Below are 26,767 nucleotides of genomic sequence, written 5' to 3' on the forward strand. Positions count from 1 at the left end.
GGTCCTGCTTGACTAATCTGATCTCCTTCTATGACAAGGTGACCCACTTAGTGGATGAGGGAAACGCTGTGGATGATGTCTACCTAGATGTTAGTAAAGACTTTGACACCATTTCTCACAGCATTCTCCTGGAGAAACTGGCTGCTCATGACTTGGATGGGTGCACTCTTTGCTGGGTAAAAAAGTGGCTGGATGGCCGAGCCCAGAGAGTGGTGGTTGGCAGCCAGTCACAAGTGGTGTCCCCCAGGGCTCAGTATTGGGGCCAGTTCTGTTTAATATCTTTATCAGTGATCTGGACAAGGAGGTCAAGTGTACTCTCAGTTCATTTGCAGATAACACCAAGTTGTGCAGGAGTGCTCATTTGCTTGAGGGTAGAAAGGCTTTAGAGAGGGATCAGGACAGGCTGGATCAATGGCCTGTGGCCAATTGTACGAGGCTCAACAAGGCTCAGTGCCAGGCCCTGCACCTGGGTCACAACAACCCCACACAATGCTACAGGCTTGGGGAGGAGCAGCTGGAGAGCTGCCTGGAGGAAAAGGACCTGAATATAAGCCAGCAGTGTGCCCAGGTGGCTAAGAAGGCCAATCCTGGCTTGTATGAGGAACAGTGTGGCCAGCAGGAGTAGGGGAGTGATTGTCCCCCTGTACTCGACACTGGTGAGGCTGCACCTTGAATACTGTGTTCAGTTTTGGGCCCCTCACTACAAGAAAGACATTGAGGTGCTGGAGCATGTCCAGAGAAGGGCAACGAAGCTGGTGAAGGGTCTAGAGCACAAGTCTTATGAGGAGCGGCTGAGGGAATTGGGGTTGTTTAGCCTGGAGAAGAGGAGGCTGAGGGAAGACCTTATCGCTCTCTACAACTACCTGAAAGGAGGTTATGGCGAGGTGGGTGTTGGTCTCTTCTCCCAAGTAACATGTGGTAGTACAAGAGGAAACAGCCTCAAGTTGTGTTAGGGAAGGTTTACGTTGAATATTAGGAAAAAAGTCTTCACAGAAAGGGTATCAAGCACTGAAACAGGCTGCCCAGGGAAGTGGATGAATCACCATCCCTAGAGGTATTTAAAAGACGTGTGCATGTAGCACTCAGGGACCTGGTTTAGTGGTGGACTTGGCCATGTTAGGTTTATGTTGGACTCAATGATCTTAGAGGTCTTTTGCAACCTAAATGATTCTATGAGTCTATGATAATAACAATTATATTGTTTGCAGCAATTTCCCATATTTATAGGACATTACCACAACAATAGTGCTTATAACATTACAGTCCCAGCTCTTGGGGAAATAAAAACTTTTAAAAGATAGATTGATTTTTAAAGAAAATTTAGTGCAATACTCCTCATTTTTCTGCTATATCTTCCCAAAATTTGAATTTACTAATCTCTGCCATCTGATCAAAAAGAACCAGACTAGTTTAATTTAATATAGCCCATTGACTTTCTAATGAAACTAATAGTTCTGAATGTTGCAGAACTGTCAACTAACATACCTTCTGACAGTGTTAACCTGAAAGACAGACCTGAATCTGGAAAATCAATGCTGCTATATACAGCACCACTATTAAATTAGTAGTAGAAAAATTAATATTTATTCAGAAGTTTTTATTTCCTGTAACTTAATATTAGCTCTTAATAGAAGATGATTCCATCAGTACTTATCATTAAAAGTATGCTGTAGGATCAGGAGTTACACCATGGAATAAAGATATTTTATTACAGATGAGATCTCGTCAATTAAATGAATCTATTTAACAAATATTTTGATGCCTGAGTTTCTCTTCCTTTTCCATAACATACATTCTCTTATCCTAAGTCTGAAGTGTCAGTATAAGGATATCAGTGTTAAGATACTCCAGTAAGTATGCTACACCACATGTGGACAAAAGACAACATTTCATACATATTTTTAAACATGAAATGGTTTTAAGTCCACAAAGATGTATTTGCTCTCTCTTCTTATGTCTATTACCAACAAGGTAGATTAAAATGCATACCAATTCTTTCCTTAAAAAAAAAAAAAAGTATAACATTCATTTAGCAATTGGAGGAAAAGAGAGATGGACTGAGCAAGTAAATGTGTCTGAAGACAGACACACAAATTCTTCAATGAAAGACAATATTAAAGCCAAACCTCATTTCATACATCTTACTATTCACACATTCCATTTACTTGAAATACACAGATGTAATTTTCAATCCAAAATCCACTGACACAAAAGATTGCTGAATCCACTGGTTGTAAAGTTTTGGATTTCCTATGGAAAAGATACCAATTTGACCCCAAACAAAGATTGCATTGACACTGACAAAATGCTTAAGAGCAATTTATTTTGGAAAAAAAAAAGACACACACAACCCACCCCCGTCCCCCTCCAACCACCCTAGAACTTGGCAGTACTTATTAATTCTTGTGATTATTTTTTTTTTTCACAGAAGTGTAGATGTAAATCATAGTTTTGGGGAAGTGGGATATGAAAAGAAAGGGTGATAAAGGTGTAAGCTGACAACATAAATAGATATTGCTCTGCGGAGTCTGAACAACGACAGGAAGTGTGAGGGGGAGGGAGATTAGCTGATGCCAAAGAAAAGAAACAAACAACAACAACAAAAAAAACCCCAGCTAATGGAATGGTAAGAGATTTTACAAAAGCACCATGGAACATAAAGGCATGATAGGAAAGCAAGAATAAAACTGGAAATGGTATTCTAGGAAACCTAAAGAGTCCAAGAAACAGGCTGTAAGAAATGAGATAGTCCTTGCTGAGCACACAAATCATGGGCACTGGGTTGCACAGCAGGAAAGGTCTGCTGAAAGAATACATTATGCCAAATTGGATGTACAGTTTTCATGTGGAAGAGTGTTGATAGGCAAGAAAAGAAATATTTGGCAAGGACAGGTTGCAGCAGAGAAAATAACAGTTTATATATATTATGTGGATACACACTAAGAAAACAGAATGTTACGTAACAGTAGATATAAATAGATCAGTATTAGCATTAATAAATCAATATTACTATGCTGAACTTCCTTCACATGGACAAAATTGGTTACATTTAAAGTCCCAAAGTCTTTTGTCGTAATGCAGAAGACGACTACCACAAGCAGTCATTTCCATTTTCAGATACTGGATTGATCTCAGAAATAAGAATTTTCAATGTTACTATTTCAACTCTAAAAGTGCAGCAGGTATAGTAAACTTACATTTTTGAAGAGCTGTTCTGCAAGTTCTCTAACATGTTTTATCATTTTGGGTGGGTTACCTTCTTCGGCTTTAATTCTTTCGACTTCAAAGGCTACCAACTTTAAAAGAAACACATAAAAGAATAAAAATGTTGATAATTCAAATAGGAAAGAAACTATTTTTAATTAAGTTATGAAACGTTAATCTTAAATTGAAACTGAGCAGAGAAAACTGAACACTGAAAAACGTGCAATGTCACTTTGCTCTGGAACATGAGACATTTTCACTTTCTTATAGAGCTTCTGTTACCAGATTTTATAGTCCTGCCTAACAGAGGAAATCCTACATACATAAAACATTCCTTTAACATTTCTAATTCCACAATCCGTACTTCTCATATATACTACTACTACACAGAATTAATACCAAACTCTATTTGTACTCTACATTCAAATAAAAGCCAGCACAGTGAAATTATGGCATTACTTTTTAAAAGAAAAAAATGTTTGTCCCTGTTTATAATGTTGGGTATGTATTTAATTCAATATTTCTCAATTACTTTTTCAATGTTTCTAAGAATATAATTAAATTACTCAAAATAATTCTGTACTAGCATATGTGATGCATTATGAAATTCCAAACCTGACAATAGGAACAGTATTACCATGATTTATACAACTGTTTAGCTTCATACACATAGGCAGAGCATAATTTTAAGGAAGTAAGCTAGAAATGTACGCTTAGTAGAAAAATAGAATTTAGAGTTTAGTATGAACTTTATATAATAAACAGTGAGGATTCAGATGCAATTCAATAGTTTTTCACATGCTTAAATATCATCGGTACATTTTCATTTCCTTGGGAATACAGAAACAGTTTTCACCTCATCAAAAAGATCACATGCTCTGAAAGGAGGGCCCCTCTCTGACACAAAACCAGCAAATGCCATTCCATTGAGAACCTTGGTTAGAAAGTCATTCTCAATTAAGCCTCGCTGACCCAAGAAGGCTGCCTGCAGTAAAGATAGGAAAAAATGCCTGTATTTTATCAGTATCAAAACTACAACCAACTATTTATGTACTAGCAGTTAAGCATTTTCACCAGCTTACAGTAATGGTACTTTCTTATTAAATCTTTTATATTACCTAGTATCTTTTTATACCTAAATTCAGGAATGACGTAACAGGAAGTTTGATGCACACATTTTATAAATCTCATGGGCAATAACAGAAAGCTAGTACTGTCAAGTATTGTTTTCTAATTACATACATATGTTTTAAAAATTCCTTAATGATTCCTTAAATGTTTCTTTGTATTAAATTTTAATGTTAACTTTGTTTCAAATTTCATCACCATCTCTGCAATTAGCCCCACTGAAATGCACTGACACGGTGCTATGCCAAAATTATATGTTTATCATATGTCGATTGTTTTGTTTTGTTTTTTTGAACTTTAACACTTGTTCAAAAGGCAAGCATGTGGGAATAACGTGACACAAACAAATACTAACTAAATATACACGACTGCTTCTCTTTACCTTATGGAAATGAATTACTGGTTCAGCATGAATTCTGATCAGCTGAAGACATGACCGGTATCCTTGGAAAAGTTGTGCAAATAGCCTAAGGAAGATTGCTCGCACTTCTTTATCCTGTAAGCAGTAATTGAATATGCTGTGAAAACATTTTCATATTCTAAACTTTTCAATGCTTTGTATAAAACTATCTGAGAAATGCCTACAAATTCATCAGACAATGCAGCGGTGTAGCATACCAAGTGAAGATACTCGTGCACATATGAAGTTCTCAATATGAGGCTCCAGTTTCACTGACCTGTCCTCAGATGGCAATGACAGCTTTAGTACATTTTCACCCTTTTACTCCTACTGCTCTTCTCCATGCCTGCACAACAGCCTCTGGGCAATGCAAGTATAACTGCTGGGGCGGTCATGTGGTGAACCACATAAAAGAACTGCCATGGGAGAAAACTGATGCTAAATAAAGGAAAGAGGGTATTTTAGCCTGGATTTATTCCCTAAAATAAACGTGGCTCTGCAGCACTACACAAGCAGTGCCACTGGACAGAGGGTCCTGTGATTCCCTGCCACCCCACCAAGCTAGCATTCCTGCCGCTGGGGGAATGTCCTGATTTCAGCTTTTCTATCAATCTAAATTTCTTCCTAGTAGCTGGTATAGTGCTGTGCTTTGTATTTAAGATGAGAATAACAACACACTGATGTTTTCGTTGTTGCTAAGTAGTACTTACACTAGTCAAGGACTTTTCTGTTTCCCATGCTCTGCCAGGTGCACAGCAAGCTGGGAGGAAGCACAGCCAGGACAGCTGATCCAAACTGGCAAAAGGGATATTCCATACCATATGGCATCATGCTCAGTATATAAACTGGAGGAAGTTGGCTGGGGGGCAGTGATTGCTGCACGGGGATGGGATGGGCATCAGTCAGTGGGTGATAAGCAATTGCATCACTTGGTTTGTATATTCTTTTATCATTATTGTTGCTCTTCCTATGCTGTCCTATTAAACTGTCTTTATCTCAAGCCATGGACTTCACTTTTTTTTCTCTGATTCTCTCCCCCATCCCACTCATGCAGGGGGGAGGGGAAGAGAATGGCTGTGTGGTACTTAGCTGCTGACTGGGCTTAAACCACAACAGGGAACCAGGCTCAGAGCATCACAGGCATCACCACTATCTGCTGTGGCTCTGCCAGCTGAGGATACTGCTCTAAGTTTGCTCAGCTACTTATCTAGGACTTTTCCAACTCACGTCTTCACTTGCAGCCAAAATAAGCCAGGGTTAGTTTAGAAAGTTAAAAATAGTAGATATTTAAAGTCCTGGTTTATTTTGATTTAAATTAGTAAAGGAGTGCTTAAATAAACATCTACGGGTTAATGGAAATGATGTGAACAGTTGGGGGCAGACTTGGGGCAGTGACATCTTCAGCTGGCCCAGATGCAACTAAAGACTGTGAACAAATACTGTGCAGCCCACATTATTTTATTTTAGCTCAGGTACCGACTCAGACTGCTGCCACATCTAAAAGCTAATGTCTCAAAAATTGTTCCATGACCTCAGGTTTTATGGTGTCTCAAAGAACTTTTAAAACAAACCGTAACTTTAAAAGTTACAAGCAGCAAAGAATATTAGATTAACGAATCAGGTAAACAGCCAATCAGCTAAAAAACAACCAAATACAATCTAAATACGTTAAAGCTTGTAATGATTTTGTAAAGAAGTACGTTTAGGTATATACAAGATTCTATAAAGCTGTCCTATTGGAATACTTTTCTAGATGTCTGTTTATTCTTCTCTGGAACATGATCAGTGTTATTCTGTTTTTAACTTGATTTTGTAAGAGCTCAATTTACTGCGAGATACCCTCATTTTCTCTCTGTCCAGGCTGCTGTCTATGATTGTAACAGGTATGTTTATACCCTGACTTTTTGGACTAATTTAAAATATGGTCGTTTCTTTCATATTTAACATATTTCTTATTTTGATACAAAATTGTCTTAATTTATAACTTCACCATTCAAAGCGAGATCTTAGCTTAATTTTGCCATTAGTTTAAATGAAATCTGGATGACATTTTCTGTCATCAGCAATGCAGAAACTCGATCTTAAAGCAAGAAATAAGAACAACAGATATATTGCACCACTTCAGTCTTATGTTTTCAAATAAACCTACACAAAACTCCAAGGTGAATTCTTAAATTGAATTGGCTTTTGGATTTTAGTTTAGACTACCAACTCATGTTTGATTCTGGATACTCCTACAAGCAAAACCAGCACCTTTACCAAGTTGTTAAGTTATCTTGGCTTCACAACTACTTTAAATCTAAATTAACTAGATTTTATTAGAAAACTATCTATAGATTTTTTTAGTATAGACAATTATGTATTGTTTCATTCAGGTAGAGGTTCATTAAAGCCAAATGCAATGGTAAGAAACATACAACTTCTCTCCCAATATGTCCAAGCATATAATGCATAATAATCATCATTGTTATTGTAAAACCAGTGACTTATGTTTTGCTGACACAGCTACCACTTCTATCTTTACTCATATTTACTCAAAAATCTAGATCTTGAATGAGATTTTTAATGTTTCTGAACTTTTTTTCCAGGCGGGGTAGGGGTAGGTCCTATAAGAGAGCTTAGTTTTAACATTTACACACACACACACAAGAGACCACCAGTTTGTCCACGCATGTAAAATACTGCAGATTTCCTGGTCTACCAAACAGAGAAGCACAGATTTCACTTAATAGACAGAAATACAAAAATAAAATAATGTGTCTTCATATGAATACAAACACATTTATAAAAACTTCTAACCCATTAGAATGGTATTAGAGGGCAGAATACATTTCTTTGCTCCACCAATAACACTATAAAGGATATGGATATGCAAAAGAAAACACAAAGTAGAAATTATTGAAAGAAAGTTAGCCTAAAATTTCAACAGTTTTCTACTTAAGAAAGTCAGGCATAACGCAGAAATCTTACCAGCATTTTTGAATGTGATAAAGCTGTTCGTGGGGGAGGGAATGCATAATCTGCCGTTTCCAAATCAGGATGCAATACCTAGAGAATTTTGTAAACAAAATTTTTTTCCCTCATTTTGCTGAGGAAAGAACAAATTATTTTTTTCTTCTTTCTCAAATTAATATTCACTCATATTAAGTACCTCAAATAACAGATTGAGTTAAATTATGAAGACTGTATGGAAATAAAGGTGGGATTAATTTCTCAGCTTCAGGTTTCTATAAGTGAGCTAGTTATCAATAACATCTATTACAGTCAATGAAGCTAATCAATATAGTTAGGGATTTCAGAGTTGATTCATCTGAAACAGATTAACAGTCAGAAAATTCTTCTCTTGGAGATGTGTTCAGAAGCCTCCAAATAAGGTGTCTCTAACTTATGACAATGATAGTAAAAAGACAAACTAGTGATTCCCTAATGTAGAATAAATAATTCTTAAATATTAATATAGGAGCATCATAGAAATAAACTTTAAGACTAATTGATTATTCTTTTGTTAAACTTCAAGACAATGTACAGTTGAAATTAATCTATGAAACAGAAAAGAAGCTGAAATGAATAGTAAAAATGCTGCTCAAGCACTGAAGTTTATTTAAAACTTCAAGTATTTAAAAAATCATTATTAGGCAGGAAACTTCCTCTTGAGTAGTGAAAACACATTTCAGTAGTATGTTACTGATTATATTAACTCTAACTTCAGATAATAAATTCTTCTAAGAAATGGAATGTTGGTAGGAATCATAGTTTTAAATCTCACATTTCCAGTGCATTTGAAAGCACTTTAATAGTGAAATTCATGTTTCTTTCTTTAAAAATAGGTGAGAGGATAGAAAATGGGGTTTGTATCAAAACATACTAGAGAAAGCGCCATTTGAGTCTGATGTAGCAGTGGCTCTGGCAGCTGGGAAAGATGAATACATTCAGGAATTTTAATTGTGCCTCCATCCAGGTCTGCTATGATTACATCTAACTGTAAGCAACAAACAAAAATATTATCAGTAGTGTATACTGTGAGCATAGTTTAAAAATGCAACAGTTCAAATTTCATGATCTGCATGTAAATTAAATTGAAACAGTTTAATTTATAGAATGCTTTTGATAAAGTTTCCTTTATCAAAATACTCTAAATACTTCATATTACTGAATCTAGCTGTGAAAAACAAATGTAAACTGAAGGAACCAAAGAAAATGAAATTAGGGCAAACTTTTAAAAGTTACTTCTGTTTCTGGATGTTCCAGGTCCATGTTCAGTGACCTAATAGGCTGTTTGCAAAATGACACAGTGAGGACAACTGTAAGTAAAGTCACACGTTTCTAGGTACCTCTGTAACCCTGCTTTAGTTCCTCCAAGCATGTGCTTAAAAAGTAAGCATAAAATAAAATAATTAAGGATACATTTAAAAATTGTACGCGAATTGTTCAAACTCATTACAAATACATGACAATGCTGGAAATGGATTCATTCCTTCCCATCCCGCACTAGAATCAAATTGTTTCCCCTCTCTACTTTAGAGTCTCAACGTATTTACAAAAGAATTGATGTTTTTTTCTTTTCTCTCTTCCTGACTGTCTTACCTTGCCTTCTATGGTAATATTTTAAAAGTGTATGTATTGTTCATATAACATCTCTGAATCACAGAAAATCTCTGCAACTAAACATCACAAATGACATTGTGACTATGAATATGCCGAGTAGATATACTTACAAGCTCATGAATGTCATTACGAAAGACAGAATGTACGCCAATTATGAAAGGAGTTGGTGAGCTGAGAACTTCCAATAGCTGTGCAGGAAGAATTGGAATATAGGGATAACTGTGAAAAGAATAAATAAAATAGAATAAAAGCTCCCGACTATCCCTTCACATAGAGCAGCTTTTTTCTTAAAAAACAACACCAAAACCCAACCAACTTCCTGTTATATATTAAATTTACTATAAATACCTGTATTTTAAAAATACAAAAGATGAAAGTATATATTAAATACTTCTAAAGAAAAGTGCCATGCTATTAAAAGAACATCCTCCATGTAAACTCCAGAAATTATTATAGGGTCTACAATTTATTGCAAATAAGAGTATTTTGCAAAATAAGAAAAGACTATATTTATAACATTTATATTATATGGACACTACATTTGTCCACAACTTTTAGGTAACTAGGGCATTGAACTTATGCATAATACTTTCACTTTAAAAAGATGGGTAGTTTTTGGCCAGAGACCCAGAGGTTCTGCTTTTTGTAAAACACCATTAATAAGAAGTCTTTTGCTTTGATATTGAAATGACAACAAACATTATGAACAGAATTCTATATTTCAGATGTTTGATTTGACAATTTAAAAAAATTCAGTGATTTCATCAGAGCAATGTGAAAATCTGTATCTAAACTGATCAATGCATTTCAACACCTACTTATCAAAAATTTACATTCGTGACCATTTTAGTATTAAGAAACATATTCCAAAACTCACTTCCAATTTTTTTCCTTCTCATTCTCTTATTAAAATGAAGCCCATCTCTGAAATACTTTAAATAAAAACGTGCTACTAATACAAGCATCTTTTAAAACGGATGAGTCAGAATTAGATGTATTCCTCCTAAAAAACCCAAATAGCTTGACATTAAGTTTTCAATTTCAAAATGCTGGATTCAGATGTGGCTTTTTAGACAGGCTCTACCTATTCATTTAAATTCATTCTCTGGTGGGTATTTGTCAGTGAATTAAAACTGTGATACAAACTAATGTAGATGTTATCTTAGAACCACAGAATCTTTTGGATTGTAAGGGGCCTAAAGGGCCTCAGGACATCATTTAGTTCAGCCTTTTGCTCACAGCAGAGTCAAGACTGAATCCAGACCAAGTTGCCCTGGGCTCTGCCCAGTTGGGTCCTGAAAACCTACAGGGATGGAAGCACCACAGGCTCTCTGTTCCACTGCTTAGTTATCCTAATAACAAAACATGTTTTCTCTGCATCCAGTCAGAAACCTTTCTATCTCCTGCTTTGGTTTATGACCCCAATCTCTTGTTCACCTGTCATGTACCTCCTCTTACTTGTTGGCAGGCTGTTATTAGGTCTCCCCCATATCTTTCCATGCATTTATTCTGGATCATTGCTGTCAAATTTTACCATCCAACTGATGTTGTGAGTAGGGTTTCTATTTTATTTGTAGGTTGGATGTTGCTCATTTAATTGTTTCCATTGTAATGATGCAATCAGATTTTTATTAATGATGTGCACAGGCTAGAACTTGTACATACGATAAAGAAAACCTTTGCTTATTTGAACAAGCAACATAAATCTTTTGTTAGGGACAGTGCAATATAAGATATAAAATGAGTTATAAGATTAGTCAAAAGAGTTTGAAGATTCAAAACTCAACTCACCTATATTTGAGGGGAAACATCAAAGACTCCAGAGCCCTACAGGCATCACTGAGCCTCTGAAAACTTGCAGAGTGAAAGAGAACTTTATTTTCTGTAAGCACTGCACAGAATAAGCTGAGTACATTTTGGATTCCTAAAAAAAGAAAAGAAAAACAAAACCAAATAAACAACCTGTAACAACGTGCCCAAAGAAGAATCAAAATTATGTTAAAATGTACCATTTTCTTGAGGAATTTTCAAAAGGCATATATAAAAAGCATAAATTGCCAAACCCCAAGTTTTTCTAGCTTTTAACTAGTGCAGTTTCCTTTCTATTTTTCAGGTTGATAAAACACTACCTGAATGTATTTCTACATTTCATACATATTCTGTTATATATAGAATATATACCTTTTTATATATATATATACACACACACAGAATATACCCTTTCAATACCACTTTTAAGGATTTCCTCTTCTCAGCACAATCCCCAGCAGTGCTTAATAAAGACTTCCAACACTCTTGTGTATTTCTAAATAGCTTTCTGTGTACCTAGAATTCAATTCTGGTCACTGATCCAGGCTGACTTTTTAAACAAGCCCCACTGGATTTAGGGTAAGACTTATGAATCAGATGATGGGTTTGGGTTTTTTTAAGACAATATAATTTACCTAGGAGACAAAGCCATGTGCTTTCAGGGAAAACCAAAAATACATTTCCTTTAAAACAAAGTCCCATCCTGAGAAGCAGACATGTCTGAGATATGTGAGATATGCTGAAATTTATGAAATTTCCTGAAATATGCTGGAATGTATGATGTTTCCCTGAGGACATAGCTTGTGTTATCACTAAAACAGCCTGTATTACCTTTACAAAGCTACTGCTTATCTTGCAATAATCTTCCCAATAAGAAGTGTGACTATATTCATATGATAATTAACACTTTGTTTTGCTTAAGTGATTCTTATTACATGTTTTGACAAATCTTTTTTCTATGATGTTGTATGGAAATTTGCATCGCTGGGGTGGAGCTTGTTTCATAAATATAAAGGGACTAGGATTCAGAGACGGTTTATGAAAAAAAGACTTAATTCTTAGTATGAGCAAGTCAAACAATAACATAATGGATTCAAAGTCTATTCTCCAAAAATCCTAAGGACAGATTCGTGAAATCAAAGGCAGAGACTTGAGAGGACTCAAGGACTCAAGCTATGTTATAACACTGTGTTACTGTTGCAAATATTTGCTATTGTTTTCAGTGGCATAGTTAATACTGTGTTAGTATAAAATAAACTGCTTTATAATACACAATGTAAGGATAGTGTTAGAGAAAAAACAACCTAGTTTCCTTATGTGCATGAAATAGCCTCTAACCATTCACTGAGGAGTGCTAACTTGAAATAGTGTCCTTGCTTGTGTATGTATGTATGAGGGTATGTACATATTTGAACATAAAGTTAGAAACTGCTGCCTGTTTTAAAAAAAATAAATAAATCTCTGTAAGAAATTAAAAACTTGAACTGCCTTTTTTATGCAAAACTGCCTTTGTTCCTTTCCCAAAAGATTTTAAAGACTGCTTTGGAGTATACTTTTTGTTTTAAACTAAGTTTTTGTTTTCAAGCTAAGTGGGATTTTTACACCATTTCATTCAACATCAATTATCTTATTAATACACTTAAGAATATATTTTTTTAAACATATGACACTTTTTTCCTATAATGAAATACAAAAATTCTCAAGCAATCCTATATAAAACTTTATGAGGAAAATAATCCCTACAAAACTCAGAAATATTCACAACATTTGGTACAACTAAATTCTCTAGCGATCAAAATATTTACAACTAAAAATTCTTGAAAAAAATGGTTGACTATTCTGCATGTCTTAAAATTGCAACCTAGGCTGAGAAGTAACAGATATAAAGTATTTCCTGGATGTTATTGACTGTAAATTGTGTTTCACAAAGACTGAAAACATTCCTTTACTGAAAGTATTCAATGAAAATCAAACTGTGTTAAAAAATTGCCCTTTTTTCAAGCTACATGGCCTTTTTTTATAGTGGATTACGATTATTCCAGAGCCTAGAAGGAATATCTTAATCCCAATACCTTTAAAAGTCCTGCAACACCCAGTATCAGCATTTTTCACTTGAAATCTCTTCTGAATATAGGCTTCCTCATCAGATATAAAAAAATACAATCCTCAATAGTATATAATTAATGAGCACTTTAAAAAAGCAAAATGTTTACTAACAAAATACATTAATGAAGTGGAAATCAAGATTATTTTTTTATGTATAAGGAGGATACCCGCAAGTACTTCATATTTTTTGAACACCAGTCTTCTAAAAAGATGATGTATACAAAACATTCTGACTTTCTAGTGTTGATATCTGTCTATGAAACCAAAATAAAATATTATGGTTACACTGCTTTTCTTTGTTCTATTAAAAAATTGAGAACACACTGGCTGTACAGGACAAGATCACGCATTCTCCTAGGGACTACTAAAAAGAAACACTATTGTAGAGCTAATATAGGTAATCTTCATGTTCATACATAGCGTTAACTTGTACGTCTGTTAGATTTTTATCTATACCACTCTAAGAAATAGGTTTTGTTAAGTGTCTTCAATTTACAGAAAATTTGGCATGTCTCATCAGTGTAAATTTTTTTTCTTGCTGATTTTTCTTGATAGTTTCTTTTAAGAACCCAAGTTATTGTACACTGTGTTAGAAGAGAGGTCAAAACTCAGCGTTGAAGTTCCACTGAAGTTCAACTTTTCTACCCAGAGTATGTTCTTGGTAACCAGAAAAATAAGGTCTTTGTTTCTGTAAAACTCGGGGGAGGGGGTGAAGAAGTAAAAAAGTACTATGACAAGTTTGTCACCTGAACTCATCTACAATAAAGCCTGAAGTTCACAAGCTCTACCTTCCTCCCAAGGTTTTACTGGAGGACAAATAGACTATACTCAAAAGGCAACAGTTACTGGAATAAAAAGACAGGAAAAAAAAAGAAGAAATAAACCAATGTTTGGGCTTTTTTTTGTTTCTAGGTTTTGGGTTTTTTGTGGTTTTTTGTTTGTTTGTTTTTTTAATTTAAACTATTAAGCAGGGATGATACAGTTTGTCAGGATTTCATAGTTTCACTAGGGAAGTTAGTCTGGTTTTGCTGCCTAATAATGGCCACAGATAAAGCTTTAGTTTGTACTCCACAAAGGCATTTCTCATTGTAGCTTAATATACAATATACCAATATACCAATATAATTTGACATTTAAGATTACTATTTTTAGCAACTCTCTCCCATGTGAAAATTTGATGCCACACAAAAGAATATTTACTGCAAACATGGTTTTATTACATTCTCCTAGTTGGTGTCTCAGATGCTCACCACATTTTAACTGGCCATGAAAGATGAATTTGAAATGCTTGCTGTGATATGAATGAAACAGATGTAGCCCCACCTTTACTGAGTTAGACAAAAGCATTGCTTTATTTGCAGAACTTATGAAAGTGACCAAAACTGAGATCATCTAAACACATCTCTGTCATAAATCAGCAGGTCTCGTAGGGAATAGCAAGTAAAAACCCAGTAAGAACACTGGGAAATATCCAACCTTTTCTGTGAGTTTGAACAGGGACAGATGAAAGCCATCATCAAAGCAAGGAGACTGGCTGGTAGGGGCAAGGAAAGCTCACTTGCCAAATGCTCACATATCAAAATCGATAAGAAGCGTTTTCTCTCCAGTTTGGTGATCCCTATCACGTGTCCAAGTTAGCAGGTCCTTCAAAAAAGCAGTGAAAAGCAACTGTGGACTATGTACATTACTGCCCTGCAATCTATCATTGGCTAAAGTCCCTGCAAGGAAACACCTCAGCAGAGCAGCAGACAACCAAGGGCAGGATACAGATCATCTGCATGCCCCATCTGCACACCCGGGCTAAGTCCAAATGCATACAAGAAACCTGTGTGGGAAACATACAATAGTTACCTAATGTAACCAACATAACTTTATAGATGATCTTAGCTTCAGGTTGAACCTTGTATTTTCAATAGATTGAATCTCCATCTAAAAGTGATTTCTAAATTCTCTCAGCCATTTTCTCCTTCTGAATGCAGAAAGTCACCTCACCAAAACTGGCCACATTTCAGCAGAAACAGAAAAAACGAGACTAGGAATCTTGTGTGCTTGCATTTGAAAATAAAATTATGTTCATTTCTGCAAGGTACCTACAATATAAATGAATATACCACAATGATAATATTTGACTTGTCCTGTGTAATGAGATTTTATATAAAAATACATAAATAACTTACAAGAAATAACAACACAATACAAAAAAATGCCAAGAAATAACCAAGGTAATTTCTTTGGGTATGTTTCACAAAAGCCAGTTTAAGGTGAAGAACTTCACTGACGCTTAATCTTTCCTGAATGAAAGCTTCACAGCCTATGAAATATTAAAGTATGAAAAATTAGAAGTTATGAAGTTTTGGGGGGTTTTGGTTTGGGTTTTCTTTTTTAGTACTAGAAGTGCTCTTTCACTGAAAGGCTAATCACCAATATCAACCAACTTCACAAAAACAGGCTACTCAGTTTGGAAATGCACTTGGACAGTGAAACCCAGGCTAACCACTTCCACTGACTGAAAAACTTGTACAACCCAGGCAGCTTCTTTGGTACCAGATGTTTTCCTTCCCTTTCTCTCTATTTTAAAAACACTCTGAAGACAATACAGAACAACATAAAATCAATAAAATCAAGTGTACAATATAGACATCTAATCTGGAATTTTCTTATTTTCAAGATGATAGCCACTAACTCAATAGAAAAATTATTGCTCCACACATACTTTGAAATACATGTTTTCAGGAATATAAGCAATATAATGACTGTGAAGGAAATTTTCATCTGATAGAATCAAAGAAATTATAAGTAGTAAGACACTTGATTACTTTCCTTTTTTAAACCATTTACACTATTGATTATTTGACCCAGCCACCAAGGTGGTGTTTCAAGCCTTGCATATTGTTTACTGAAAACAAACACTTCCGAATAACAGCCTGAGCCCAGTTTCCTCATGCTACAAGACAAACTTGTGTCTGTCTGTAACCTTGAACCATACACAAGTCTTCAGACTCCATGCTACATCCGATGCTCATTTGTCAGGGCATAAATAGACAACATGAAAAACAACAAACAAGTTGATTTTTACAGATTACTCTTTTGCAGTCTACACACAGACAGACATCCTGTAAAATATTATACATACACTGGAAAATTTTGAATGGAGGCTTCCTGACCTTCACTGTTTTCAAGTATTTAAAGAATCTGTAATTTGTACTAAATTATCTGACATCCTACATCAACAAATGTATCATTCTGCCTGCTTCCTGTTGTTCTAGAATTTAAGTATTTATTGAAGCATGATTTAAAAAAAACCTCAAACACAAAGTGTACTCAACAAATTATTAACTGTCCTCTATATTGCATGAAATCAAAATATTGTCACTGACTTCTTCAGACTTTTGTAAAGAGTTATAAACATGAGATTTGGAAACTCAACTAGTTGAATACATTATTATACCGATATGCCATTCTTGAATTACTGGACACAAGAAAAAGCTTAATAAACAAAAAAAAAAATCCATAATTTAGCCAGACTAATCCAGGAAATGGGTCAACAAAGACTGAAAAGCCTTTCTGAAAGGCCAGTGGAGAGTGCATAGCACGAGTTCTGTGCCAGGCAGTGTCAAGCTCTAAAGATAACTGGGAAAAAAGTAGAGAAAAACAAAACTCTTTTCATTTTTATTTTTAGATGTAGCTGCATAGCACTGCTAATGAACAAAATACAGCTTAACTAATAAATAAGAGGTAACAATTGTACTCAATACTCATATGGGTAATCCTTGCCAAATCGCATTCACTTGCCAACCCAAAAATTACATGGTATCTCCAAGCAGCTACACAAAGTTAAAAGAAACCAAAAAAATTGCTCTGTCAATCAGTTCAGGATCAATCCACATTTAGAAGAGTATGCAGTTCTGTTATTAGAGTAGAACTGCACTGCACACTACATTATTAAATTATAGCCAGACTTGCTCACAAATGGGGAGCAATTTAGCTGTGCCAGCAGAGAGTTTTGTGAAGGTTAATTTATCCTACTTCTGGCTGGGTAACAGAGAACATGAGTCAGACCAGGAGATTAACTTTTTTGATCTTTGTCAGACTAAGAAAGAAGAGAAGCAGTCTCTAAAGCACAGAGCCTTCAGCAAAGGCCCTCTCTCAAAGAATCAAACATTTAATGAACAAAGTGTTCATGCTAATTTCTGAGCACATACAAGCAAACATGGGTGTGACACACAGTACTGAAATCAAAACACATTTTTAGATATAAACTTTTGATTTCTGGAACTGAAGTGAAGGCAATTCAGTATCTAAACCACAAACATTGCATCTTCTTTGTAAGAAGGAGGGCAGAATGAAGGCTTCTCTACAAACCAGCCTTTGTGGAGGGTACGAAGAGGAAAGGAACAGGAGGACTGTACAGAAAGATTCTAGTATAAATGCCATAAAAGCCAACTGATCATTAAAGACCATATCAATGCGACTGTGAAAATGGGTGTGTGTATATATATATAAAAGGTCTCTTCAGCTGATGGATAAATATTCCTACCACTATTGCTCCCCCAAAGTCTAACAATATCAACTGTGTTCCATCAACACAGAGTCAAGCAGATGGTTGTCATCCAAACCCAAAATTACACAGGCACAAGGAGACAGGGATTAAGCACAGTATATTATCTACTTAGGAAGACACACGGTGATGTCTGTCATTTGCATGTTGACATCACTTCGTTATTGCCAATTTCATTCAATCTCTCTGCAGACCTACTTAAAGGAGCAGCAAAAGCCCTCTGGATTCCTTGAGCCTTCGAACACAATATCAATACACTAAGTGACCGTGATCAGAATATTTTTTTTTCAGAGACAATGATATCGCTCAAGACAATTAATAATAAAAATATTAAGGTAATAAGATCTTCATCCCTGAAAGAGAAGTGCAAAACCATTTCATATGCACAGTTTTAAAGCTATACATAATCCAAGTGAGACTGCTACACTCAAGATCTATGAGTGCACTGAGTGAGTTTTCTCAATAAAGCCGGAAAGACAATGGAAGGTAAAACAGATAAATAATAGTTTCATATATAGAAAGTACTCACATGGCAGGGAGGTAAATGCCAAATTTACATGAAAGCAAACTTTGAATTATACCAACATAACCTGCATTACCAGCTGAAGGTTTCCAGCTGATTGCATGTCTGGCTCATACCGACAGGCTTGGTAAGTGCTACTAAAAATAGATTTAGTTGCTTTATTTTAGATGTTAGGTTTTTTTCTTTTTTTTTTTTTTTTTACTGAAGAAAACATCAAAATCAAATTCCAGTAAAGAGCAAACGCCAAGAGAAAGTCAAAGTAGGTTTGCATATAAAAGTAAATTCAGAGCTGTTATGGGGAAGGTAATCATGCAAATCAAATATGAGATTAATTTTTTTTCTCCTATAGGGAGGGTGGCAAGCAGTATTTCTCAATATTGAATTCTTAACTATCAGATTAGAACAGAAGTTTTTATTCTCTTACCGTCTCTATATGCATGCAGGCATTAACACTTGAGTAACAGTCTATTCTGCTAAAATATGATTTATTTTCACATCTTATTTCACATCTCATTTCACATCCCATCTTCTGCTTAATTATTTAGTTATCTACCTAAAATAGGAAGCTATTTGGTTTGGACATTTATCCCATAAATATCTAGTATTCCATCCCTAAGAAAGTCCTAAGTAGAGATAAACAGTAATTCTGTATAAAACTACTATCAGGATACAGAATTTCTATATAACCTTCACAGACTCACACTAACCAAAACTCAAAGAAAGAATTTTGTAAAAGGATTTGAGTGGACTGGGATAACAGATACATACTAATTAATTGAAATGCTGCCCAATTTCCCTAAATAGAACTGGGAGAGTACTACTGAAATGTTCCCGCATTTTTAGAAAGTTTTTACATGTGACTCTCCGTCCTTGGAACTGCCCTTTTAAGAAACAAGAATTTATGGTTGATACCAAATATTTTGTGAAAACTTCTCTCCCACATACATTAAAAGATACATTGGGAAAATAAGCACGCGCTATAAAAAATATTTATAGCCGTTAAATTAGCCAAAATTATCTTTCTTTATTCTGAGAGCAAATGTAAAATCATAATTTGATGTGAAGGAGAAATTATTTGCAACTGTTGATTTATTTAAATTATTTGCAACTGTTGATTTATTTAAATAATAAAAAATAGATACTGCAATTTACCAGCTCTCCAAATTGATTCATATGGTAAACTGGCTGAAAGTAAAGGAGGATTTCTGTTCAGCCACCTATGGACATTTTAAACTTCAGAAAGAAAATTTTTCAAATAACCCATTTTTTTAAAATTTCATTATAGAAATCAGGAAAATTATTACAACAAAGAGATATTAACTTTTCTGACCACATATTCAAAGCCATGGCAGAATGACATGACTTTTTAGAGATTATTGGAAATTATCCTGCATATAAGGTAATTAGCAAAGCATGTTAACTAATAGGGAAGTGGCATATCAAAATGAAATTACTGTATTTATTCCCTCATTGTCAATTCAAGAACTGTCTGGGAATAAAGCCTGACAACTTTTACATGTTAATGACAGCCTTTTCAGGGGACGTAGCCATGTTACCTAGGTATCATCAGAAACCTGGTATGGTGATGTCCACTTACAGATACCAGCATGTCATAGATCCTGATCTTGAAACCTTAATCTTTGTTTACCCATAGGCACAACGTGCAAACCAGAATTTCTGAAAATATGAAGGTATATGCTAAAGGTATGATATTGGTACATTTCACTTTCACCAACACAAGAAGCATATGAAAACACTTAATGATGTTTTACCTTGATGATGGTTTTTTTTGTCTTCTTTGCAGCTACATATAAAACAGCAAGTCTCAAGTGATTTGAATCAAACTACAATGACTAATTCCAGATAAATAAGTCTTATCTATTTACATAAAATTTTAAAAGCAACTATTTCACTCAGAGCTAAGAATAAAGCCGACACAGGCAAAACAGGGAATTAAAGACACAAAATTTTGAGTAGCTGCAATATGAAAAAGAACAGTATAACATACGGGAAAAACTGCCAATCGTAATGGGGATTGTAAAATATTCTTAGTAGAAATACCACAAATAAAATCCTGATGGAGCAAATGTATACCCATAATCTAACTGGATTCATTTAAAGCAGAAAAATGTGCTTTTAACAAGATGTCCTTTAAAAAGAACAATGCAGAGCGAGAGTAATACCATTATGATCCTTAGAAAGAAAATATCCAAGAATGAGATGACTATTGTCATTCTTGAGCTGTACACAGGAAAAATGGTCAAGGATACACAAGAAACTGCAAACATATCTGTTTCCTGCCTAAGGACTACAAAGTCTTTCTCAAGGGACATAGTTACTGAAGTATTATATTAATGGAGTCTAACAAATTCAGAGACAACAAGAACTGAGGTGGCTGATCAGGATATTCCGTTAGAGTTACCTTCAGCACTGTTGGTTGATATTCATGGCGCATAAACCCACAGATATTCAATTAAGAAAACTGTGAAACACCATAAACATGAGAAGTGAAAACAGTCATCTGCTGTTCTTAAAAGACGACATTTGGATTCTCTGCTAAATGTTTAGCAATCTTTAAAACCTCTGTGAAATTGTCTGAGATTTTCTTGACCTCCTGAGATACTAATAACTCATCCCACATTGCAATTAAATAGCAATAATTTAAACATCATTTTACAAGAACAAATGGAATGAAATTTCTATAGAACTGTTTCTTCTTCCCTCTTCAGCACTAGTATTAACACTGAAGTTTTGACATTTAAAGTTTTGCAAGGTCTTATGATTTAACTGCTATCGAGTTTGCTTTGGAATAATGAGAAAAGCTATTTCTGCATTCATACCAGCAAAAGTAGAAAGAAAAATAATCTGCTCCAAGTAGTATCTGTTTCAGTATTTTCTATAAGCTGAGGTAAGCCTCTTTTGCCTCTTCTAGATTTGTTTATTTATTAGACATTTGCCTTTTGGAGTTTACATTTCTCTCACCTCTAGAAAAAAATAATTTGCATTCACTCTTCTGAGAGGTGTTTTCTGAAGTCCTACTATAAATAGAAAACTACTTTCTTGTCAAATATCTCCAAAGAAATTTTCACGTAATTGTTTAAAAAAATTTCACCTCATTGTTATAAAGCTAACAGTAATATTTATTCTTTTTCATCTTATTTGAAAGGCTTCCTTCTGAAAAACAGCTCATTAAATACAGTACTTTATCAAATACACAGCTTCAAGTTTCTTTACTTTAACAGTAGTATTTACTTATGTCAGGTAAATTTCCTTCTGAGATTTATAATTTGCTTAAAATGAACTACTGCATATTTTGTCTCATTAGAAGTCATTAGTAATACAAGTTTGCACTGGATAAAAAGTAAGTGAGCATCTTATTTCGTGTGCTTCGTTGTTCTGCAAAAACAGCGAACACTACAAAAAAATACTGATCACTGTCTCCCAACACATTCCAGAATCCTGTCTACTGACAGCTGGCACCAGCATTATACTGGTGATGACAGAGCTCTCAGTGTAATCCACGTGACAAACACATGTAAAAAACCTGAGCATCGAATACTGAAGGAATAGTTCGACATCACCTGACCGCAAGCTGCTCTAATGGCTATCACTGAAAGAGACAGTCTTACCCCATCCACATGCTGCTGCTGCTCTTTCTTTACACTTGCATTAAAGCTCATAGGAGTCCAAGGTGAGCTAGTTCAAGCTGGAAGAGGGATGAATCTGTTCTCATAGCAGCACTTTGCTATTAGACTGACCACCCCAGCATCAAACCACAACCTGAGAATGCTGACAGAAAATATATGTGACTTCCCCTCCTTCCACCCTTCCAATATCTTCTACTGACTTGCTCAGCATGGGTGAGCCAAGCACCACTTTATACAGGGGATGGGGCAGGACTGTGCAACTGGAAATGGACATTCAGAAAAGGATTGGCTGTCCAGCAGTTAATGCTGCTGGGGAAGTGAAGCCCCAGTGATTGTCCACAAAGTGCAGTTACTTGGGAGTGCAGAAGAGTCCCTGTACAAAATTCACTATCACAATATCCCTTTATTTCCAACAGCTAAAAGAACATTTTCTTTTTATTCTGCTGTTGCAGCAGTAAGGGCCCATTAGCAGTAAATGCCACGTCAAATCCCTTGGTAATCTATTTGTTCTTTGACAGACTACACAAATCTACTTGGAAAGCTTGAACAGCAAATTCTCTTTTGCTGGGTTATAGAGCTAACTGCAACTCGCTGCCCATTGGGATTTAAACTGAAACTAAAGCATAAGCCAGCAGCATCCACTCATGCAACATGTGGTGCCAGGTTCCATAGGCTGGACAATATACAATTTACTAAGATCAAAGACTCACTAGAAGTTACTTGATCATATACTTCCATAAAACTGTCTTAATTTAATTTAATCATACATGCTGTTAAATTCCAACAAAGGGTATATATGTTCCCATCACACGATATATGACATCTAATGGAAGCAAAAAAGACTGAGAGAGTGTGGTAAGAAGTTTGTAAACAACCTGACAGAGGTAAAAAATGTTCTGGTTCATACCACCGAAGTCTCATAACAAACACGAGATGTGGAAAGGGCCCCACATTGATGGGATCTTAGTGCATCCCCCAGTTATAGGTATTACTGTACTGAAAATACTGCATTTGGTCACTTCATATGCTGTGCCGATTAAACCTCTCATTCCTTGGCTGCCTTTATATTATTTCTGAACATAATGAAGTATTAAAATATAAACAATTCTTGCTTTATGTTGAAGATACTAGGATTTTCTTAGTCAACAAGTTGAAGCCAGCTCACATGCTGAGTGTACAGTGACCCTTTCATAACATTTCCTGGCCATACAAATACACATAAATATTTATCAGGAATGTCTTTTCCCATTTATACTGTAATTCAATATAGTAATCTGTTGGCATAAAGTGCACTACATGAGAGGCTGAACATTATATCTCCCCTAAACCAGAATTAAAATAATGAGAAACTACTACATTACAGGAAACACTCCTTGAAGTGTCAACAAATATAGTCAAAAACAAAAATTCTGAGTGCTTTAATATATTCTGGCTTCAGAAATATGGGAATGAAGGGTCTATAAACATTGAAACAGTCCAGCCTTCTACTGTAATGACTATACCAGGCAATCCCAAATAGATCAAGCTTCACCTTAAAATGTAGTATTAGTGCTTGTCATTACTACTCACAACAGAAGGCGTTCCAGAATTTTTCTCCTCCCATGGTTACAAATCCTCTTTTATCTTCCTGCCTTAACTGATTCATGAACTTTTTATATTATTTGTTCTTTATGCTCACCATTTTCTGCAGCTTAAGCAGGTGTACCCACAAACTCCTCTCTCTGAACAATACTGACGTAGAGTAGCAAATGGTAACACATATAGTCTATGACATGGAGCAAATTAAAAGGATAAAACACAGCAGAAAAACCTAACATTGGCTTTGTAGGCTGCTTTTTTAATATGAGCAATAATATGACGAACAATTTAAATATTCTTTTCAGATTTTGGGTTATTCTGGGATTTATGTTTTCTAAAGGCTACAGTTTTTGAGCAGTAGGACTACTTTTACTTTCATTCAGAATAAAAACATAAAGCATAGCATGTCCTACAAGTATTGTCAGTTTATAAAATTAGCTATCATGAAAGCCAGCTAATTTGAGGAACATCATAATTCAGTTTTTCCCTTTTTGAAGGTATTTTCTAATAACCATGGCAAAGCTAATTAAATTTAAATGTTGTTATATAATCTTACAAAATGTATAGAGAAGTTATATGAAAATGACAACGCTAATAACAGAGTCATTGTTTGGGGTTTGTTTTTTTGGCTGGTTGGTTTTTGTGTGTAGGGTTTTTGTTTTGTGGGTTTTTTTTTATTAAATGTACAGAATGTAAAATATTACCTAAAAAAAAAAAATCTTAATCACAGAAGTAGTAAATTCTGGCTCTGCTTCCTGTCATTTTCCTGACGTGGTTCTGTGTAAGATCCATCTGCCTTAGGAACTATTTGAGGTATATCAGATGAGAGTGCAAATCTATAAAATAATAACTGTCACTATGAAAAGTAAAGTTAAAGAGACTCTAATAGGTAGCCATTGGATATCCCTGTTCAGCAGAACACTAGGCTGAAAAATTGCCGTAGACTTAGTGGTCTTTTGATAGAGCTGAATAAGAATGGGCTGAGCTATATATCAAAGTGGACTGTTAAAGGTTAAGCCATGTGCCAAAATATTACATTTACAGACATTAAGCTAAGAGCTTCTCAGATAATTTTGCCCACAGCCTGAAGAAATACTCAAACTCCCAAATATTAATATGCATCAGTTGTTCCACAATCCGTGTCTACATGACCAACCTGATCTAACTCTAAGGTGGGCCTTCTGAGAGTATGGGATTGAATCTTGACTTTCAGAAGTCTCTTCCAGTATGTATTATTTACAGTTCCATACAAGCTCCTCCATCATGGTAGGAGCCAAGGAATTCAGGCACCTAATCTCTGTGAAGGAGCAATTGTCAGATCATTCAAGACAACCAACTACTGCCAATAACCTCACACCAACAATGACTGCTGAGTGTTCCTGCAGAAGGTTCACACACCATAAATACCCAACCTAGCTGTGTACTGGGGTAAGAGGAAATTTCTGGGTTTGATCATCCCTAAAAAGAAAAATGGTAAAACTTATTTTAAGTTTTTAACAATAGTATAAACAGAGGTAATTAGCAGCTAAACACACATTATCATCTGTCACTTACCTAATGCTTCTTCATGAGTTATTACCCCAGTGTTTAACTACAGACCAAGTACACCTATTTGATTGGAAAAACAAACTAAAAGCATCATTCCTGTATCGTGCCACTAGCCAACATGTATCCTTTGACTTACAGTTAAGCCAGCATTGAGCTTTTCTATGTTGAACTCCACTGTCTTCTGAAATTGAAGAATTATTTAGGTAGTTCCATTCACAGTACTTGAAGTGAAATACTTTTAATACAATTGGGTTCATTCTCAGACAACACTGTGCAGTCCAGAATGCACTTCCTCTACTTGACTAAACGTTCTAAAAAGCTAAAAGAACCAGAAACAATAAAAGTGAAGTAGCAACAAGGTAGTTTATACTAGCTCAGCAAAAAGAAAGTAAAATTCCAGGGTCACTGAGAAGGGAGGTTAAAACCAATATCCACAAGAATAAGACTGCACAATTGGGTTGTGCTTCTGCGAAAAGCCAAATTTCTGCATCCTGCTTGCTACTGACTGTAAGAAATGCAAAGTGGTGTTTGGATCCAATTATTCTAGAAAATTTCCGCCTCGGTATTTAAGTCCTCCCTTAAGGAAGGAGGGCTCCTTACCCAAGGAGCCCATTACCTATTAAATACCGATCTCCACCGTGGTATTTAAGCCTCTCCCTAAAAGAAGAAAAAGTTAAGGACTTGTGATGGAGGGCATTCGGGGCAGTGTCTTATGATGTCGCATGCCAGTGTACTCTTTTCCCAAGCATTCAGGCTCTCTTGCTCTTAAGGCACATGTGACACTCAACTGAACTTTTCAGCCTTTCCCTTATATAGGATGCAGTTTAACCATAACAGCCTTGTAAATTGCTCACCTTTGACAACACTGCTAATATTGCGATCTTTTGGTATGTATGTGTCTGATAACTTTCACCCTAAATTGTGACAGTCAGTACACTACATCATCTTCCTTTTCTTTCGCAAAGCAAAACCCCTCACACTTGAACTGTTCTGCTGGCTAGTGGTGTTGAGGTCTGACTCAGCATAGTGATTCTTTGTACTTCGAACAGGAACAAAAAATTACAGATGATCGGCACAAGATCATTTCTCTGCATTCTCCATAGGTCAACAGTTACTGAACTGTGGGTTGCTTATCTTTGTGATACACAAACATTCCATTAGCTCACATTACAATTTCTGAGGTAGTGTTGGGAAGCAATAAAATGTTGGAAAGGTTGTTAACAGATGAGGCCAGCTTTATTGCGGAATGCTAAGTCTGACCAGTTTGCATATTTTAAGATGAAGAAAGATCTCTTCCTCAGGATCAAACTGTACCAGGAAGGTAGCAGTGCACTACTGTATCTCTTGTAGGACTTGCAAAGCTTGATTTTTAGTATGAAAGGGATCAAAACCTATTGTGAAGAACTAATATCAAAATATAAACTTTCTCAAGATTTTTAGAAGGTAAACAATGAAAATTGAAGAACCGCCAGCTGCCAGGGACTAGCAATGGCACATTGCTCTGTTAAAAAAAAGGCAAGGCAGGTGCCAAGTATGGAAGCAAGGCTAGAAGAGTCAGTGTCCTCACCAACAAGTGGTGGTGTCCCACAGTACCCAGAGAAAGATGTTGGGTAGGAGTCCTGACAGCATTAGGTTCAGCCAAAAGTCGAGATAGCCAGACA

General features: G+C 35.5%; 1 protein-coding gene across 8 annotated transcripts in view; it reads right to left on the minus strand.

Annotated features, from left to right (window-relative positions):
• SBF2 (SET binding factor 2) overlaps positions 1 to 26,767 on the minus strand; it is a 288,417-nt gene that overhangs the window by 117,898 nt on the left and 143,752 nt on the right. For all 8 annotated transcript variants that reach the window (XM_064452705.1, XM_064452699.1, XM_064452704.1 and 5 more), the window contains exons 7-13: positions 11,129 to 11,261; positions 9,448 to 9,556; positions 8,598 to 8,711; positions 7,703 to 7,780; positions 4,715 to 4,828; positions 4,061 to 4,189; positions 3,198 to 3,296 (exon numbers count right to left, since the gene is read on the minus strand). In XM_064452705.1, the coding sequence (XP_064308775.1) occupies positions 3,198 to 3,296; positions 4,061 to 4,189; positions 4,715 to 4,828; positions 7,703 to 7,780; positions 8,598 to 8,711; positions 9,448 to 9,556; positions 11,129 to 11,261 (776 nt within the window). The remainder of the gene's footprint in view (positions 1 to 3,197; positions 3,297 to 4,060; positions 4,190 to 4,714; positions 4,829 to 7,702; positions 7,781 to 8,597; positions 8,712 to 9,447; positions 9,557 to 11,128; positions 11,262 to 26,767) is intronic.

This window comes from Phalacrocorax carbo, chromosome 5 (assembly GCF_963921805.1).
Source record: "Phalacrocorax carbo chromosome 5, bPhaCar2.1, whole genome shotgun sequence".
Lineage (NCBI taxonomy): Eukaryota > Metazoa > Chordata > Aves > Suliformes > Phalacrocoracidae > Phalacrocorax > Phalacrocorax carbo.